The sequence below is a fragment of the Spea bombifrons genome, chromosome 8, assembly GCF_027358695.1.
Source record: "Spea bombifrons isolate aSpeBom1 chromosome 8, aSpeBom1.2.pri, whole genome shotgun sequence".
Classification (NCBI taxonomy): Eukaryota; Metazoa; Chordata; class Amphibia; order Anura; family Pelobatidae; genus Spea; species Spea bombifrons.
The window spans coordinates 22,222,772-22,242,233 of record NC_071094.1 but is presented as its reverse complement, the minus strand read 5'-3'; the positions used below and the strand labels follow the sequence as shown (position 1 = coordinate 22,242,233).

General features: G+C 41.3%; 2 protein-coding genes across 2 annotated transcripts; one reads left to right on the top strand and one right to left on the bottom strand.

The window, feature by feature from the left end:
• The first annotated feature begins 4,668 nt into the window (after positions 1-4,668).
• On the top strand, positions 4,669-13,476 carry LOC128503824 (START domain-containing protein 10-like). Its single transcript, XM_053474016.1, has 6 exons — positions 4,669-5,287; positions 7,083-7,230; positions 9,547-9,650; positions 10,885-11,002; positions 12,571-12,623; positions 12,918-13,476. Exons 1-6 carry the CDS (start codon positions 5,126-5,128, stop codon positions 13,134-13,136), a joined length of 804 nt encoding a protein of 267 aa, XP_053329991.1. The 5' UTR covers positions 4,669-5,125; the 3' UTR covers positions 13,137-13,476.
• Positions 13,477-14,285: 809 nt separating this feature from the next.
• PDZD11 (PDZ domain containing 11) lies at positions 14,286-18,159 on the bottom strand. Its single transcript, XM_053474009.1, has 7 exons — positions 18,114-18,159; positions 17,869-17,963; positions 17,506-17,589; positions 17,340-17,396; positions 17,155-17,253; positions 14,662-14,722; positions 14,286-14,374 (listed from the first exon to the last, which is right to left on the bottom strand). Coding segments are annotated over exons 1-7 (432 nt in total). The 5' UTR covers positions 18,115-18,159; the 3' UTR covers positions 14,286-14,339.
• Between the last annotated feature and the right edge of the window lie 1,303 nt (positions 18,160-19,462).

Sequence of the window (19,462 nt, the reverse complement as noted above, 5' to 3'; positions counted from 1 at the left end):
GACAACCTTTGATCTGTGCGATTGACTTATTCCAGCCTGTGCACACCTGTTCTCCCTCTCATTTCTCTGCGTATTCCCTGTGCTGCATCCTGGTAGTCGCATTGATGTTTCTTTGTATACAGGGTCGGTCCTGCATTCTGGACCAGAACCTCTGATCAGTCAGTTGTATTGTAATTGCAAATCACTGGATTGTAAAAGATGAACAATAAATATTGATAATGAATAAACTATATAGTAAAATGTTCCCTGAAACATAATACTCCTTGGATGTCTTATATTGCGTATCTACCCTATATTACCTCCTCATAGCTGTTATCTGAGTAGGTGTGAATATGAGTATCTACTATATGGACACAGCTGTCTCACTAAATAAAGTCTTCGCTTAACATTTTTTGTGCTCCTTCATTTTCTTGCTCTGATTTTTCACGAAATGAAAAATGTAAACATTTACTTTGCTGTTAAATGGTAGCCGTTGCGCTAATCTTGTTATTACACAGGAAAAAATTCAAGGTGCCTGCAAGAAAGTGATAACAATATTCAGATTATATTTACGCTGTTTACATATTCAAATATTGACAGAAAAAAGCACAAATTCGTAAGCTGTTAACCATGTTCAATAGGACTGATTAATTGGTCTGAAAAACATTTGGTAAATGCATGTGACTGTTGGGACATTTCAGCATTTAACAAAACCTTATGTTTCCAAGGGAAAGAAAGTAAACTAAATATATGACTGGTTGTGAATACACTGTGGAAACTTTCACAATGCACACAATTTAATGAGGTGTGAAGAAACTGCATATCACACAAAGATGGAAAGAAATGGCCAACAACATTGTAGTATTAGGTGGTGTTGGCTTCAAATTTTTTTTATGTGTTTCAGTGGACATTTTGATTTGCATAACAAAGTCTTCTGGCTAGTGCCATTTTGGGCCGTTTTTCCTATTTTTCCCTTTCGCAACTCTGTTTTGGGTGCCAGGGATCTTTTTAAAATATTAGCCGTCCGGTTCGTCCACCCTCCCGTTGGGAGTTGATTCATATGTACGGTGCTGTGAAAGATTTTGCCTCCTACCCGATTGTATTTTTACATATTTGTCAATCTTAAATGTTTTGGATTATCAAACTAATGCTAGACATAGATAACCCGATTAAATTTAAAATGATGATTTCATGTATACAGTAAGAGGCGGAAAAGGTAATCCAACCCTACTTGCCCCTGTGTGGAAAGGTAATTTCACCCTTATTTACTAAACCCAATTAACTAAATTTAATTGATAACCGGATTCAATTTCAGTAGTCACACCCTGGCATGATTAATGCCAGCCCTGTTGAATTGAAACATCAATTCAGTAGAGCCTGTCTTGCAAAGTGAAATAGGATTAAAGGTGGTAGAAAGCAGCACATGATGCCATGATCTAAACGAATTCAAGAACGCATGAGAAACCGAGTCATTGACATCTGTCGGTCTAGAAAGTTACAAAGCCATTTCTAAGGCTCTGGGGCTCCAGCGAACCACAGTGAGAGCCATTACCTACAAATGGAGGAAACATGGAACAATGAAGAACCTTCCCAGGAGTGGCTGGGCTACCTACTAAGAGTCCAACAACTCATACAGAAGGTCATAAAATAACCCAGACTAACATGTAAAGAATTGCAGGCTGCATTTGGCTTAGTTAAGGTCACTGTTTACAATTCTACAATAAGAAAGGGACAGAAGGGCAAAAATGGCATCCCTGGGAGAGTTGCAAGGCAAAACAGCCTCCTCTCACATTTGACAAAAAACATCCTGATGGGCCCGAAATAATTTTGGGATAATAATCTGTGAGCTGATAAGTCAATTATTATTAGGAATTATTTGGAAGACATTGGGCCTGTCAATGCTTTCAAGTATTACCACAGTGTGTCCAGGTGATCTGATCCTATAAAGCAAGTTTTCTACTATTTTGCTCTCCTCTTTGCCCATAAGTTTGTATACATTATAACATTTGATATTTACCGCCCTGTTTCCTTCACTAGATTGTGGGTTTTATATAGAGAACTGTCATTTTGGTCAACAGGCAGATGTGAATGTGATTTTGCCTCATTTTCTTTTAATTGAGTCTGGCACACTGGGCACATGGAATGGATACATTCATACACAGAAATGTTAGCGTCTTGTCAGTCCCAAGCTTCCACTGGCAATTCGGGGTTTATTTATATCACTGGAGCCCAAGATACCTCCATGTGCTGCTACTCGGTGTAAGACACTGGAAATAGTGGCCATAATTTCTCCTATCTTGGACTCTGAGCTGGGAAAACATACCTCTTCCATTAATGCAGTCTTGGCACAAGTTATGAAATATAGATGGACTACACCAAGCAGAAGTCATTAAAAAGATATGTGGCATCCAGAAAAACCCACCAATCTTATGGACCTTGTCTCTCAACGGTTGCCACAGAAACTGGGGTTATACTGTACAGGTCAGTCCACAAAGAGCCCATCAGGTGGGTCTGGAAAAATCAGTGCCTTCCAGAGCCTGTATACCCAGCCTAAAGATCCTGAACTATGAAAACAAGACAAAACTATTAACTGCTTAGGAAAATGTTGGTACTTTGTAGCTCGGCTCATGGTCCATAGATAATTTGGTCCAATAAACATGCTATTCTCCAACGACAACATTAGTGCAAAGCTAATACTGTTAAAACAAGACTCCCTTTGATTCGTTGGAACCAATAAAATGCTGATCTAACATGACTGGATCCAACCCCGAGCCGGCCCCACCAATGGCAGTGTAGGTTACCTTGTTGCCTTTTTTTTTTTTTTTTTTTTTTTTTATTTATATTTTTTATTATTGTTTTTTAAAACACACAACAAAAAACTTTAAACATTTTTACCTTAATTGGCACATATATTACCATATAAAGGAAAAAGACAGAAAGAGACTTTACATATACAAAACAAGACATATATTGGATCCGATACTTATGTATCTAAATAATTAAGATATAATACTAGAATAAATAGAATAAATATCATTACATATATGAAAACAATTATGTAGCCATTAAGATATTATTACAAAATATTTCTGGCTAAAAACTATAATATACCAAGGACTGTACATATTATCAATCTAATTTTCCCTCTTGGAGTATTTTGATCCATTTTTCCCAATGTTTTTGGTATACATAAGTTCTTCTTTCCCTTGTTGCCTTTTTTATGGACACACACTCTTTGTGGCTTTTGTTGTTTTATTTTAGTTTTAGATTCACCTATACAAAAAGCCATTCTAAGTTTATACCAAAGATACCATGTCACCCCCTCACATTAACAACAGACCAATTTTTGTTAGGCCTAAATTTTTACCTCATCTTTGTCAAGCAAATTGGTACACGCCATATCAATCCCCTAGTGCATGTCCATAGCTAAACGTTAATTGTAAAGTTTCAGGGAAATACTCTTTTAATTGGATATTTTCCTCTGTTTTCTGTGCGTGGGATCTAGAGGGAAAGTGGTAGAATTTCTTAAACGATGATCTGCAGCATTCTGGGGAACCTACTTTGTTTTGGGTTACCTTGAAGGTGGGCCTAAGGGGCCAAACTATTTTCTTATATGACCCACAATAAAAAACATCTAGATGACCACATCGAAATATCACATGGAAAACTTCCCAAACACACATCGATATCATTACGACTACCTGCCTAATTGTATAGGTCCCCCATTTGCCGCCAAAACAGCCCTGACCCGTTAAGGCATGGACTTTTATGTACAAGTGACTTACAACCACTAAAAGATAAAACGAATGCTGTATGGTGGGAGCTCCCCCTTAATTGGCGTGCCATGATGATACATGAATGGTTTGCACACATGCAAGGCCAATTTGGACTAGGGTGACAAAATGTCCTCTCAATGATTGTCCCCAGAGGCCCTTAACCTCAAAAGTAAAAAAAAAAAAAAAAAAAGTAATCAATCTTATTATCATTTTGAATGGCAGAAAACTATTGAAGTCAGAGCCATTGTACAATTATAGTAATTTGTAGCGTGATACTATTAATCCACCTAACATCAGTTCAGAAGGCATTATAAATACTACAGGGATTATGCATAAAAAGTGCTGTAAAGATTCAAACGCGGTCCCTTCACAGCAACCAATGAAATCATCCAATCGTTAAACTCTGGAATTGGTTGCTATGACGATAAGGCAACGTTTTAAACGTTGCGTTGGAAACATGTTAGTCACAACCCTCGTTGTATATAACTGCAGCTTACCAGCCATTGTCTCTTGGCGACTTTAATGTACGAAGAAAAGACATAACCCGTCTATTTTCATTTATTAAACGTGGAAAACGTCAGCGAAAAGCCAGTGATTCGCAAACAACAGTAAAATAGCCAGCGCAGAGGCATATGGCGGACATGTTTGTTTAGGGCAACATCGCCCAGGAAACAGTGCGACCAAATATGATTGCTAATAATCATTACATTAAATACAACACACGCAGGGCGTCCCTTATTTCATTCATTTGATCTCATTCGGTGTGCTCGTGGCCGAACAAAGATGGCCGCTTCTTCGCCTAGTCATGTATGTGTGAGCAGAGTACCAGTCCTGCTTCCATGCACGCGGTGCGAGTTCACGTAGTCCTTGGCTGAGTGCCGCCTAGCAAGTAGTTATTGATTGGGAACGCGCATTGCGTGTCCCCGCGCCTCGCACACCTGTTACCTGGTGTTTCACCGGAGATCACTGATTACCTGTATGAGGAGACGACCGGATCCGTATCTTACCTCCTAGGCTCCTAATAATCTATCGGCGAGGGGTTAGATGGAGAGATTATACGCATTTAACTAGTTCAGTGACTGCGTAGCATTGACTGTAATGTGACACAGTGTTACCTGGAAATCATTAGTACATGTGGAAACAACCGACGACACTAGAACCAATACTAATGCGACTGGAATCCGGAGGGTGACACTTCGTATTGAAATAATAGGACCCTTTTCATTTTCGTGACTGTGGCACCCGGGGAAACTTCCAAACTTCCACGAGAAGATACGCACCTTCTTTGGGAGACATCGCAGCGATATCGCCTCCTCATCACTCTCCGGCCCCCAACCAGGATCGGACTGATCTTCCTTGATTTCCCACTCATGGCCCAGGAAACCCCACAGATCCCCGATGATTCCTTGTTCTTGTCTTTCCGGACGCAGTGCGAGTCAAATGAGGGCTGGGTTTGTACTTACAGCAAGTCGGGAACTGGAGTATGGCTGAAACCCCCTACTGATAAGGCGTCACTCATACACACCGTCAAGGTTAGCACAAGGCAGGGTGGTCTGGGTGACATTAGCAAGTGTCATGGCTCATCCATGAATACGTTTTTCATCTGAATTCTTTAAGCTGCTAAATATATATATAAAAAATCAGGTGTCTCCATCACTAAGCTTAAAAGATTCATAACAAAATGCTAGCAAGTGTTTCAGATATTCTGGCCAACAGAGCTGACAATCTGATATTCACTGCCCATATTCAGGTAGATAGGTATATTGATCAGTAGTTTAAATTGGGTTCACCTACTTAAATGTTTAGTGTGTGTGTGTGTGTGTGTGTGTGTGTGTGTGTGTGTGTGTAGAGGTTGTAGCTGTATTAGTCCAGTGGTGTCAATATCAAATAACAGATGGACTAAGTATCTTGTGATAATACCTTTCCAATAAAAGTTATTTGATATATATATAGTAAAGCAAATATTTGTTCATCAAGTAAATGATTTCTGGCGTTATCACTGATCTGCGACTATCCTGTGTCACTGTAATATTGAGGTGTGACTGCGGTTCTCAGTATTTACCTTTTTATGGCTGCTTTTGATGGACAGGAAGATATTTCTATATATGGTTCAACAAAAAGTTGTAAAATTCCTTCGTAGAGCACAAAGTACAACTTTAATCAATATAAATATATATTGACTGATAGCAAAAGTTTCTGTTTGTCTTTTGAAAAGTTTTAAAGCTAGTTGATTGGTGTAGAAATTCATCATGGGGGAATTGGTCACCATTTTGTATAATGCCAACTCTTGATGTGTAGGATAAGTTCATTACCATACATTGTTTTTTTGCCTAAATCCCAAAGTTTCACAGTTGATGCAGTCTGCAGCTGACTCCTTCCACTTCTACACTGCTGTGATCATGCATAGGACTGCTAGTTGGCGCTTTTACTGCCAGTATGTTATGGTTGATATCCCTGCTTGAATTTAGGTGACTAAATTATGTTTATCTTATAAATAATGACCAATATTAGCCCCGTTTGGTTAACACATTTGGCGAGTCACTACATTGAATCTTGGCAATGGGCCGTTAACGTGTTAATATTTCAAGAGTCTCATGGTCAGCTAATTTAGAAAGTTTCCAGGTGTGTTAATTACACTGAAGAAGCTGACTGCTGTTAAACAAAAATGCTGTGCCCGGCAGAGAGTTTCCATGTGAAAAATGATGCTGATGTGGCAAGCTCCTCCCGTTTGTGCACACCAGCCAATCAGGTGCTTGCGTAGACATGCACTGGGACTCCAGTGTGTGACGGGTGACCCTGTCTTTGGTATAGGCTGGACGTCACCAAGAGCGATCCTGAACCCCTTCATCAAGGAAGGGAAGCACTGGGAGCGGGTGGACACGGCAGGCGTGGATATTTGTTGCTGTCTTGTGCAAAATCAGAGGACGGCAGCAGGTTTAATTGAGTTTATTCAAAGACACAACATGCATTTCCCATACAGCGCAGAACATAGACATGGACAGGCAAAACAAGAGTACAGCCAATAATATTCAAAACAAGTATACCTTAGACATCAAAATACTGACAACAATCATACGTTGATGGGAAACCTAGTACAAAAAAACCAACAGGAGCCATGGTAACGAAAAATAAAAACAAATAATGTAAACAGTTCCAAGGCCACAAAAATTGTATTGTTACGGGAGGTATGACCACTGGGAATGGGGGTGGGATGATGATTTTTTATTGAGCTGAGATAGTGTATCCAATTCAATTTGACACATTTATTTCTTAGAGTAGAGATGCTTGTATGGATGGAACATATTCCCTTTGTTTTCCCATCCGCAGGGTTGTATGACGTTTCCAGATGTATCAGCTGACACTGTATATGATGTCCTACATGACACTGCATATCGCCGGAAGTGGGACCTGAGTATGATCGAGACACGGGACATTGCTCAGCTTTCTGCCAATGCCGATGTGGGGTATTACTCATGTGAGTACAAACAAGGCTCTATTGTTCACGGAGTTCAAAGGTTAAAAATGTGTTTTAAGGGAACTCCCACTGTTTTCCTATATGTGGCATATCTATATCAATAGGGTGTGTAGGTTTTTTGTAACAAACAGAAAGCCCTGTGGTCGTTGGGTTCCCAATTATTCCAGTGTGGCTTACGGGTTGTACATCCAGTGTTGCCTACAGTTGTGTGTTGCCTTTCCTAGACTCAGGACACCGTGAGGAGTTGATACCAGTGTATGTGAAGCCGGAGTATTGTTGCAAATACAGGCACGTTTTGTTATGGCCGGAATAATGATCAAAGGGGGGTGGTAGTAGCCAGGGCCGGCCTTTGGGGTGTGCGACCTGTGCGACCACACAGGGCGCCACACTCCAGGGGCGCCGCCGCGGGGTCCGCCGCCGCCACCCGACGACGATGCGGGGTCCGACGACGCCGCCGCAGCCGCGGGGTCCGCTGCCGCCCCCTCTGGACCTAGATTAAAACATCGGTTTTTTGTTGTTGTTGTTTTTTTAACTTTATTTAAAATCCTCCATGTTAAATAAAGTTTTTTTTTAACTTTATTTAACATGGAGGATGTTAAATAAAGTTAAAACAAACAAAAAACCCCCCCAATGTTCTCATTTATGACCTGGGCAGGGGCGCCGAGCGGTTGCTCGTGAAGTTCTCAGCAACCGCTCGACGCCCCTTACTCTCCGTGACTCCGTCGCGGTGCCGGCATCTCAGTCCGGTGCTCAAGATGAGATGCCGGCATTTCAGTCCGGTGCTCAAGATGAGATGCCGGCAGGACTCCTCAAGGTAAGTTAGGAGAAGTGGGGGGTAGTTTGAAGGGGCAGGGGGGGGTAGTTTGAAGGGGCAGGGGGGGGTAGTTTGAAGGGGCAGATGGGGGGTAGTTTGAAGGGGCAGATGGGGGGGTAGTTTGAAGGGGCAGATGGGGGGGGTAGTTTGAAGGGGCAGAGGGGGGGTAGTTTGAAGGGGCAGAGGGGGGGTAGTTTGAAGGGGCAGAGGGGGAGTAGTTTGAAGGGGCAGATGGGGGGTAGTTTGAAGGGGCAGATGGGGGGTAGTTTGAAGGGGCAGATGGGGGGGTAGTCTGAAGGGGCAGAGGGGGGGTAGTTTGAAGGGGCAGATGGGGGGGTAGTTTGAAGGGGCAGATGGGGGGGTAGTCTGAAGGGGCAGAGGGGGGGTAGTTTGAAGGGGCAGATGGGGGGGTAGTCTGAAGGGGCAGAGGGGGGGTAGTTTGAAGGGGCAGGGGGGGGTAGTTTGAAGGGGCAGAGGGGGGGTAGTGGGGGGGCGCCAGAGGAGTAGTTCGCACAGGGCGCCAGAACACCTAAGGCCGGCTCTGGTAGTAGCCTCGGGTGCAATTGGGGGCGTTGTATAAAAATAATAAGTAGTAGTTACTTTATTTTCCAAATAAACATACAAAATGCAAGTTATAATTATATATGCTTCTCCAAGTGGGCAATACCACCCCCTGGGGGGTGCTGGAGCGATCCAGGTAGATTTCTAGGGGGGCGCTAAGTCATTTTTTCTGAAAAGGGGCATAAGCCAAGTAAGTATGGGAGCCTCTGATTTCCATGATTAAATCGCTCGCTGTGTCACGTGACGCACCCCTGTTGTGTTCCGATCTCAGAGGATTTTTGTGCCATAAGAACTAACTTTTCAGAAAACGCTCACATGAAATATAGAACTGAATTATAACGTTACTATTTGTGACCTTCATGACAAATATATGTATACATTCCTTACAATCATAGGATGATAAAAAAAAAAAAAAAAAAAAAGCATGGAAAAAAGGTATACAATGCCCAAAAGACTAAGTGATAGAAGGCAAAAATTGGGTAAAATATATAAAAGCGCGTGTAGGTATTCCCTATGCTGTATGCGCAGGCTACAACCGGTTTGTCTTTGTAGCGGCCTTTCTTCTGCTAACCTGAAAGGGATACTGAAAGGGTGGTCAATAAATGGAAGAGCCTCCAAGCAGAAGTGGTAGAGGCTAAGACAGTGAGGGGATTTAAACATACATGGGATAGACATAAAGCAATTCAGAATCTAAAAACAAGATCAAGGATTGATTACAAATTTGCTGATTGTATGAGCCAGATGGTTCTTATCTGCTGTTTCTATTACCTTTTAACTTAAGTAAACTCAATATACTTCACTCCGGAGCTGTGCCTTTTCTTCTGCACATCCCCTTTTATGTTTTAAAATGTATATTATATGTATATGTATTATTAGATCAAATAATGGGCAACAGCTGATTGACCATAAGTAGTACAGATTACATTATGATTCTTTACCAGGGAAATGCCCCAAGCCACTAAAGAATCGTGATGTTGTCACTCTTCGTTCATGGCTTCTTCTGGATGAGTTTTACATGATCATCAACTTCTCTGTCAAGCACAAGGTAAGGTTTTTTTCATCCTTCCGTACACAAATTCATATTCAAGGGAATCTGACCACATAAGTTTGGCAGGTGATCACATTCATGCCATTAAAGAGGTTTATTGATCTATAGATATTATTAGATAGTATGCAAAAAAAGTGAAATGTCAGACAATCTCGCCAAAGAAGCATGCATGTTAAAGGACTTTAAGAGTGTGCGCTCTGTAAAATGTTTTGTTAGAATTTTCCATCCCTGATATGCCTTATACCCCTTATCTGCCGCTCTGCCTCCCTGATATGCCTTATACCCCCCTATTTACCACACCCCCCCTATATGCTGCCCCCGACTTACCAATGCATCCCTAGACTTGTCCCCCATGCTCCAGACTCCCTGGGGTCAAGTGGGGGCAGCTGGTGGTTGTCTGGGACTTCTATGTCTAAACACCTGAAGGTCACATCGTGCCGGTGCTCCGTCATTTATCACTTACGTGTCAGTTTCTTTTAAGTCCGTTAGTCACACTTTACAGTGTACGGTGTTACACTTTACAAAGGCATATCGAAGCGTTTAGTGTGTCCACAGAGCAGTTCTCCTGACGTTTTTTGGCGTTGTTGTGCATTTATTTTGATTTCACTTTGGACTGTATGCTTCATTTTTTGCAAGTATATTTAATTTGCTGTAATATGTTTGATTAAAATGATTTTGTCTAAACATTTGTATTGATATACTCAAACCCAGCCTAGATTACTATAAAAGGTCAGTGTAAAATCCCATACAGCCCCCAATGACTGTAAATGAAAATACAAGCATTAACATGCATACCTGAAAAAAGACATACCTTGTTGCAGCTTCAAGTTGCCAATCACTGTTAGGAAAGTCTTCACATTGAAATGAGTTGGAGCACTTTTTGTACATGTGTGGAAGGTCTCATTAGCCAGCACTGGCTGGTTGGCAGTAAGCATATTGCGCAAGGACACTGGTAAGCAGTAGATGCGTTCAGCTGAGGTTACGGAGCCATTCAATACCTCCATGCATTTGCACTGAGAAATAAAAGTAATTAAAGATAACTTACCTACAAGTTTAGGTATGTAAAGCGTGTCACACGTAACACTCCCGTGAAGTCTGGAATTCATTACTAAACGTATTTAGCATGGCTTATCTTGTGTTTTCGAAGTTGGTTACTCAACTGTCTGTCTGGTGACCCTGTACACTTGTTACATGATATATCGCGTGCTGGTTATTGTCTTGTACTTTACAGCTTTACCCTCCACGTAAGGACATGATTCGAGCCGTCTCTCATCTTGCTGGATATCTGATTAAAATTACTGGTCCCAACAGCTGCATACTTACATACCTGGCACAGGTAGACCCCAGAGGTAAGGCAAGCACACCCATTAAAGGAAAGGCAGCAGACCTTCAAAAGAACCATGTAAAGGGTATAAATGCTAACTCTTTGAACAGTTACACACTTTAGTCTTTCCAGTTTATAATATAACCTGGGCTTACTGCACATTACGTTTTGTGAAAGAGATATTGTTGTACACACTTTTTGGGGGTAATACTGCCTCCAACCCTATTGTCATGATGAAGGGACTCCAGTGTTATGCCGCATGCAGGAGAGTAACTAGAAAACACGGGCCCTAGTGCAAAACATTGCCCCGGCTCCTCGACTTCAACAGCTGGTCTGTTACACATCCATGCTCACACACACAATTACACATCAATGCTCACATACAAGTACACATGCAAGGTGTTGTAACAGACACATTTTTAGCATACTTCAGTGAATATGAAACGTACTTTATGGAGACTTTTAAATTGAAGGTTTGAAAGAAGATTCACTGGTAGAGTTTGCTCGCAGCTTATCTGTGCATTGATACTGAAAATGAAAATAACGACCCCGTTGCATTCCTGTCTCCCCTTGCTGATTCAAAATAATTTAGAAAGGGCCTTTTTTAAACTATTTTGAATCGGTACGAGGAGGTAGGAAGAAGGGGTTGCGGTGAAACCGAGTCTGCCTGAGCAGCCTGAGGAAAAGCCGATGCAACCCCTGTAATTAAGCCAGTGGCTGCATGCATACTTATGAGTTAAAGGCGATAAAAACATCATTTTCTAACCTCTCCAGCAGTAAATTCATCCTGGAAGTACAATCTGTACACAAAAAATTTACTCTGTACTTGGGAGATGTTGCTGAACAGATAGTAGGGTGTTTTTTGACAGTGACATATACCAGGAGCTGTAAATTGGACTGCATCAAAGATGTCCCAAATAGGACATTAATGCAGGATGACCAGAGCTTGAAATAGCAATACGCTACTTGTTCTTATTGCCCTATAACTTGCAAAAATAAATACATTGGGCATTCCTAAACTCAGGACAAATATATGAATTTGTAGACAAAAAGAAAACCGTGCCTCTAGTGAACAGAAAGCTCCTCCAGCGGCTCACAACCAGAATCAATATTCCAATCTATTTAGCAGTTTTTTTTTATTGCCTTTTGTAAAATATTTTTTAAATAAGTTTTTTCCCCCACCATATTAATTTTTATTTTATAGTAAATCAGATGTGATCAAGATAATTGTATCTTAAAAAAAAAACAAAAAAACCGTCTTGTTCTGGAAAAAATATATAATTTGCTCTCCTTTACTGTACCAACAGAAATAAAATTACAGCCAGACTCACAAGGGTCTAAAAGAACCCCATAAGGGGTTAGTTTAACAGTTCTAGTACCCACGTGTACTGACATTAAAAAGCTTCTGGACTTCCTCTTACTTTTTATATATTTGGTGTAACAACAGATTTCACATGTCAGACCAACTGGTCCAGTTATGAAGGAAATGTTGTCCCCCAACGCTATATAAAAGACATAATGACATGTTCTATATATATATATATATATGAGTATCAGTTATGGTTGTAGACATTTAGTTTACTTTTTTTTCAGGTTCATTACCAAAGTGGGTGGTGAATAAATCTTCCCAGTATTTGGCACCAAAGGTGAGTGAACGAGAAGGCTGTGATTGTACTGCATTCCACACCTATCTTCTCCCTACATCAGGGGCGTCCAACGTGCGGCCCTCCAGCTGCTGCAGGACTACATCTCCCATAACGCTCTTTCAGCTAAGGGGCAGGCTGAGGAGTATGGGAAATGTAGTCCTGCAGCAGCTGGAGGGCCGCACGTTGGACGCCCCTGCCCTACATGTTGAATCATCTTCTATTTCCCTTGTTATGCATGTGTGCTCTGCTTTCGCCTTCCCTTTGGTTAAAAACCTAACATGGTGCTCCCTCTAGATCCTACGAAAACTTTACAAGGCCTGCGTTCAATATCCAGTTTGGAAAAAGAAGAATCAGCCTGGTTTTAAACCATGGCTCAACCCTGAGCAGAACACTCTACCTCGCTTGGCCCTCAATGAGCTGTCCCTGCAACGAGCAGAGTCTTTGGAACATGTGGATGAAAGTCGGTTGTGTGAAGTGAAAGAGGAAAAATGCAACAGTGATGATGATGGTTAAGGGAGATAGGAGAATAACATTCATTAATGATACAATGAGGGCTAACTTGTCCTGGACACAAGAAAAAAACAAAAACCTTGGAGTATCTCAAACAGTGATCTCACTTGGTGTAAATTCACATGGACCTGAGTGTCTCACAGTACAACACAGCTGGAAGGGAGTTGATCCAAAACTGATATTATTAATCCAAAGGGAGTGTGTGCCTTAATTTTCCTTCAATGAATAAAATTTTATTTTCTGTTCGGCAAGGGTTCTATGTGAGAACCAATTTTCAAGTTACTACTTGCCGTAGCTCATCCTGTTGTAAAACCACATATATATTACACTTTCTCCGTGTTTATGACGCTTCAAGAGTGAGTTCATTTTATTTAACGGGTATAAACTTTGGATACCTAAAATACTTGATTTTATAGTAAATATAATCCGGGAATTTTCATCTTTACAGTACAATACATGACATTTCATTACCGCAATCTGGATTTCTAGGAGTTCAGGATATTGCTAACAAAAGATTGCCTACACTGAAGAAGCTTGGTGTATACCTGTTGTTTTACAACATGGTTGGACAGAATTAAAGTGATAACTTACTCTTTAACAAGGGAACGGGTGTGGGAATATACATATATACACATACAGTGGGTGTTCGGATAAGAGTTGAAGATGCTTGGCCTAGCCAGTGACTGGTACTATAAATGTTAAAACTAAGTTAAAACTTATCTGCTTTTGTAATTTGAGGAAGGAAAGCCATATTTTTTTGTTTTTAAATACAATTCTATAAAGCATGCCACTCTGGGAGCATGTAATGTTGCCATTAGTAAACTGGACAGGGTACTTTACATTTTAAAATTGAAGACATTTCGGTTAAAAAATACATAATTGAAAGTAAGACAGGGTCCAAGGTTGTCTTGTATCATTGGTTTCCCTAAGAAATATTGATTGATACTAATATTTACATTCAGCAAGTGATAAGACTAAATTTATGGTTATGTAATCCTCATTCCTACATGGAATTTAGAATATCTTCTGTTCCTGGTATGGACGGTTGAAATCTAGGCTTACGCGTTCCTACCCGGTGCCGAGTGACAACAGCCTGATTCTTCAATGGTAACTCACACTCGAATATCGCAAACCACCAAAGAAAATCCTTAGAAATATAACAAAGATGGATGGATGTGAAGGCTGTAAGAAGAGCTTCCAGTGCTGTTAATGAACAGTTCTCTCCTTCTGGCGCTGATAATCTATGGATGAAATACAAATCATGGTTTTATAAAAACATTTCTTACAAGCACTCTATGACCAACAGAAAGACCACACTTCTGTGTGCTGTGACAGTGCCACACTTAGTGTGCTGTGATAAATAGAAAGACCACTCTTCCGAGCCTTGTGTCCAGATACGGACTGGCCATCCGGCTACGCGAGAATAAAAATGTAGTGTGCAGCCAAGCCGCACATATCCAGCTGCAGACCACACACCATCATGCAGCCATGTTATCGCTAATGACACTATATGTCCTGCTTTACTTACTGTATGGAAAGTAACGAACTTGCATGAAGATTTCACGGGCCGTTTTCAGAATCTCTACAGCCTGAAGTGAAAAAAACCCCAAAAAACTAATGTAAATATCTGTTTTAAAGTAAACATTCTATGATACCAATAACAGATTCTGTGGTGCTGGATATTTTGTAAATATATCAGAAGGCTTTTAGACTTCTTGAGGGTTATTTATAATGAGACAGAATTAAAAGGTGCGCCAGTCATCACAGCAGGTAGCGACATGTTGATTATTACTGTGCATATTAGCACTTCACCTCGAAACCAATATCTAGATAAATAAGCAAAAGGCAGCCCATCGATCAGAGAAGGGTATAAGAAAAACAAATATACCGGTATTTACCCGAAATATATATACCGGTACATACAGAATAAAGGGATGCACCGAAATGAGAATTCTGGACCAAAACTTCAGGATTCACTTTGCCGAAACCGAACCGAAAAAAACCCACCCCAAAAAAAAAAAAAACCCACTTGTATTAAAAGTGAGTAACACCAAAATTGGACAAAAAATTGCAAATATATATATATATATATATATATATATATATCAGCAATCACACTCCTATCATGCCCAGGCATACCCAGATTCCAGCATGTACTGGCTGATTTTGCATGATAGGAGTGTGATTGCTGCCAACAATCATATAATATTGTTACTGAAATCACACTCCTGTCATGCCCAAGTTCTAGCATGTACTGGTTGCCTGGGCATGACAGGAGTATGATTGCTGTTATATAATATTAATATTATTGCATTTGTATTTTTTGTCCGGTTTTGCTGTAGGGCTGAAACAACTAAATCGATAAAATCGATAATGACAATCATTGTCAACGATTTTCATTATCGATCAAATAGATTTTTATCGATTATAAAAAGAGGTTTTTTTCAGAGCAAATGCTCTGAAAAACTCCTCTCCTTATATAATCCGACCTCAAACAGAGATCGGATTATAACACTAGAATCCAGATCCCTCGCAACGCTGCAGGGGACCTGGATTCTCCTCACTGTCGGCCGGTCTCTCTGTCAGCCGGTGAGGGTCTGCATCGCACAGACAGCCTCCGTTACTGCCCTTCATTTACGCTGAGGCTTCTATGAAGCTGCAGTGAAAGTGCCTGTCAGTAACGGAGCCGGGTAGAGAGGCAGAGTGATGTATGGGAGGGGGGAGGAGTCAGAGGGGTGTATGGGAGCCACCCACCCATACACCACTCTGGCTCCTCCCCCTCCCATACGCCACTCTGCCTCTCTACCCGGCTCCCTGGTGTCTTGTCAGCAACGGAGGTTCACAGGAGGCAGAGTGGAGTATGGGCGGGGGGAGGAGGAAGAGTGGAGTATGGGAGGGGTGAGGAGGCAGAGTGGTGGTGTATGGGAGGAGGCAGAGTGGAGTATGGGAGGGGGAGGAGCCAAAGTGATGTATGGGAGGGGAGGAGGCAGAGTGGAGTATGGGAGGGGGAGGAGGCAGAGTGGAGTATGAGAGGGGGGAGGAGGCAGAGTGGTATAGGGGAGGGGGAGGAGGCAAAGTGATGTATGGGAGGGGAGGAGCCAAAGTGATGTATGGGAGGGGGAGGAGGCAGAGTGGTGTATGGGAGGGGGGAGGAGGCAGAGTGGAGTATGAGAGGGGGGAGGAGCCAGAGTGGTGTATGGGACGGGGAGGAGCCAGAGTGGTGTATGGGTGAGTTATAGTGGTGTATTGGGGGTATTATGAATTTCAGGGCATATAGGGGGTATAAGGCATATTGATATTAGGCATATCAGGGGGTAAAAGGTATATCAGGGGGCTCAGTTGCATATCACTGGCATATAAGGCATATCAGGGGGCACAGTGGAATCTGGCATATAAGGTATAAGGCATATATGGGGGCAGAGTGGCAAGCTGGGGGTCAGATGTGCATAACTGGGGGCAGTTTGGTAAATAAAAAAAATTTAAACAAGGCTTTTTTCCTCAGTTTTTATTAAATATGAAAAATAGTTAACGTATGAATTAATATTTACTAATAACTTTGTATTAAAACCTAGTTTGAGAAACACTGTGTTTGGGTTCTTGTAGCTTTTATTATTATGTCAGTAAAATAAGAAGGTGAATAGAGAGAGGCCATTGCAATAAAGAGATGAAAGAGTACGTTTTTTTATTGCAATTTTTCTTCAATTTAAAATAATGTATTTTTTTTATCCGATTAATCGAAAAAATAATCGGCCAACTAATCGATTATTAAAATAATCGTTAGTTGCAGCCCTATTTCGGTGCGTTATTTACTTTTAATAAGTGGTTAACACCCCCCCATCAATAATTTCTAACAGCAATCACACTCCTATCATGCCCAGACAGCCAGCTAACTTGAACGCAGATTTCTTACTCGATTATTTTCTTCCATTTTTTTTGTTTCAGCATTTTGCCGATAACGCCCTTTTTCGGCCACCGATATATCGGTGCATCCGATAAGTATACCTCGCATCTGTCCATTTACCTTGCTATGCTCAATATCCTGGAAATCCACATTGTTGACAGTCAACACCTGGTCTCCCTCTTGAAGTCCAGCCCGATGAGCATCTGAATCAGGAATCACCTGAACACATTACATAGTATGAGAATCATAGCATTTCATGTTAACTACTAAAGCGGGTAACCAAATGGTTACAGAGAAAATCTCACCTTTGATATGAAGATTCCAAGTTGGGATGCTTTACCACCACGGATGTTAAATCCTAACTGCGGAGACAGAAACACTTTACCAAGGAGAGGCATTGATTGAAGTGGTCCGCAGCAATTCACTGCTGAAACTCCCACCTTAATAGAATAATCCCCAGCCACACCTCACCTGAGCTCCAGGTGGTTTCTTCAGGAGAATTGTTCGTGGGAGGAAACAAGTTAAGTCGTTGTTATAGTCTGTGTTGTATACACGCTGGAAAGAGAGAGCAAATATGACTCTTTCTCCTGCTACATCTATGTAGGATCGATTTCCTAATTCACACCACTTCCTCGTGTGTGTATATATATATATATATATATATATATATATATATATATATATATATATATATATATATATATATATATATATATATATATATATATACACATACACACACACACCTTTAATGGTCAATCTCAACATTAAACATCGATAAGGATGGGGATACATATACAGATCAAAATGCAGAGCAGATGGCTTCGTTGTTACCTCTTTGGGTGGGATCCAAGCTGGAGGATTTTCATAAGAGGGCAGAAACACCACTGGATACGGATACTCCTCATAGGTGGCGCGGCCCTCCATCACTTGAAATCACAGGAGATTTACGAGAATTATTACATGACCGAGTGATACACACAGCAACATTGGCGCGTGAATGAAGTTATTACGACTGCAAAACACAGCTTTATAAAACGGGAGTAAATAACACTTAAGTTGCAGACCCCACTACTCACTTCCGGATCTCCAGCCGTTCAGCTTCTTACTTACTAAAAATTCATAACACTTCCGTATCACGTGACGCGATTGCGCCGTCTTAAAATGAAGGAGGCGCTCAGAATGCTGAGCGTACCCATAAAGGTGCTTTGTGCGCGCTGCTTGTAGAATAAACCAGTAATGTGCTTAAGATGCGTTCAGGTTTGTTTAAATAAAGCGCAATTTTAATCCCTCTAAACAATTTATTTCATGACATTAATAACAATTATTTATGAAGTCACACAGAAACACTCAATGGGTTAACGAGGCTAAGGGCTCGGAGCATATAGTTTCCTCGGGTAGCCAAATCAATATTTAAAGCTTAATCTCAGGTTAGAGTAATGTACCTCCAAGTACGTGGTCATGTGGCCACTGGCCATGGCCAGGTGGACTGTGACTGGGGAGGTTCCATGATGTCGCTATATTCTTCTAAGGCGCCCTTAACAAAAATGGCCGTCAAACTGCATCACGTGACCCGTACGCTAACCCAAATGCACCCTGGAAATCCAAGCGATGCGTAGCGTAACGTGTATTTTATTGGTCTGTTTAGAGGCGGGTTGGATTTGAAAAACTTGTCCGTTACAGGAGAAAGGGCCGGCTTGAGAGACCGGAATCGGAGGCGATTCTGTAAATCAGAGGATCGGTGACGGGAGACGTGCTTCCAGGCCAGAGGGAACGGGAGGAATTGAAAGGGCATCGCCCTGAAGAATATTGAAGTATTTGGGGAGCGCGTTAAAGGTCCCTGACTTGTGAGGTAAGGATTAGGCGGTGTCGCCACGGATCACAGATGTGACAGGTTACGGTACCCTCCGCCATAACCGGTTAGCCTGGCTGTATTCTTATTGTAACTGATGATTTACTGTACGTTATTGTATCTGTTTAGTCGGTAATTTGCATTATTGCCGTTTTCTTTATCGTGTGTCTCGGTAATTTATTACTGTTAGAGCAAGACTTGGCATCCTGGTGATGACGCCTGATTATTGGTAATGTCAAAGTTGCGTTGTTGTGTGTGTGTGTGTGTTGTTGTTGTTGTGTTTTTTTTGTTTTTTTTGTGGCTACAAGCTGTCAGATAATGCTTGTTTTGCTGTTGGGTGCTGTATTGTATTTTAGTGTAAAGAATAGCCATGGTCAGTACACAGTGCATTGTTCAGCAATATACTAAAGCGATGGGGCTTAGAAAGTGGGCCTCAGACATTCATAATAATGCAGGTCATCTGTGACTTTAATGTAAACATCTAGTGTATATTTGCCATCGCATCATCGTTGTTTTTCTTTGCCTTGCTTTTGTTTCATGTTTAGCGTTTCTTCCGTATGACAGGTAATCGAGAAT

Coding starts and splice junctions, on each gene's coding strand:
- PDZD11 (XM_053474009.1), bottom strand. Junction 17,590..17,868: donor CTTGGATCCCACCCAAAGAG/GTAACAACGAAG, acceptor CTCTCTTTCCAG/CGTGTATACAACACAGACTA. Junction 17,254..17,339: donor TTGGAATCTTCATATCAAAG/GTGAGATTTTCT, acceptor TAATGTGTTCAG/GTGATTCCTGATTCAGATGC.
- LOC128503824 (XM_053474016.1), top strand. CDS start 5,126: ATGGCCCAGGAAACCCCACAGATCCCCGATGATTCCTTGTTCTTGTCT. Junction 9,651..10,884: donor ACTTCTCTGTCAAGCACAAG/GTAAGGTTTTTT, acceptor TGTACTTTACAG/CTTTACCCTCCACGTAAGGA. Junction 11,003..12,570: donor GGCACAGGTAGACCCCAGAG/GTAAGGCAAGCA, acceptor CTTTTTTTTCAG/GTTCATTACCAAAGTGGGTG.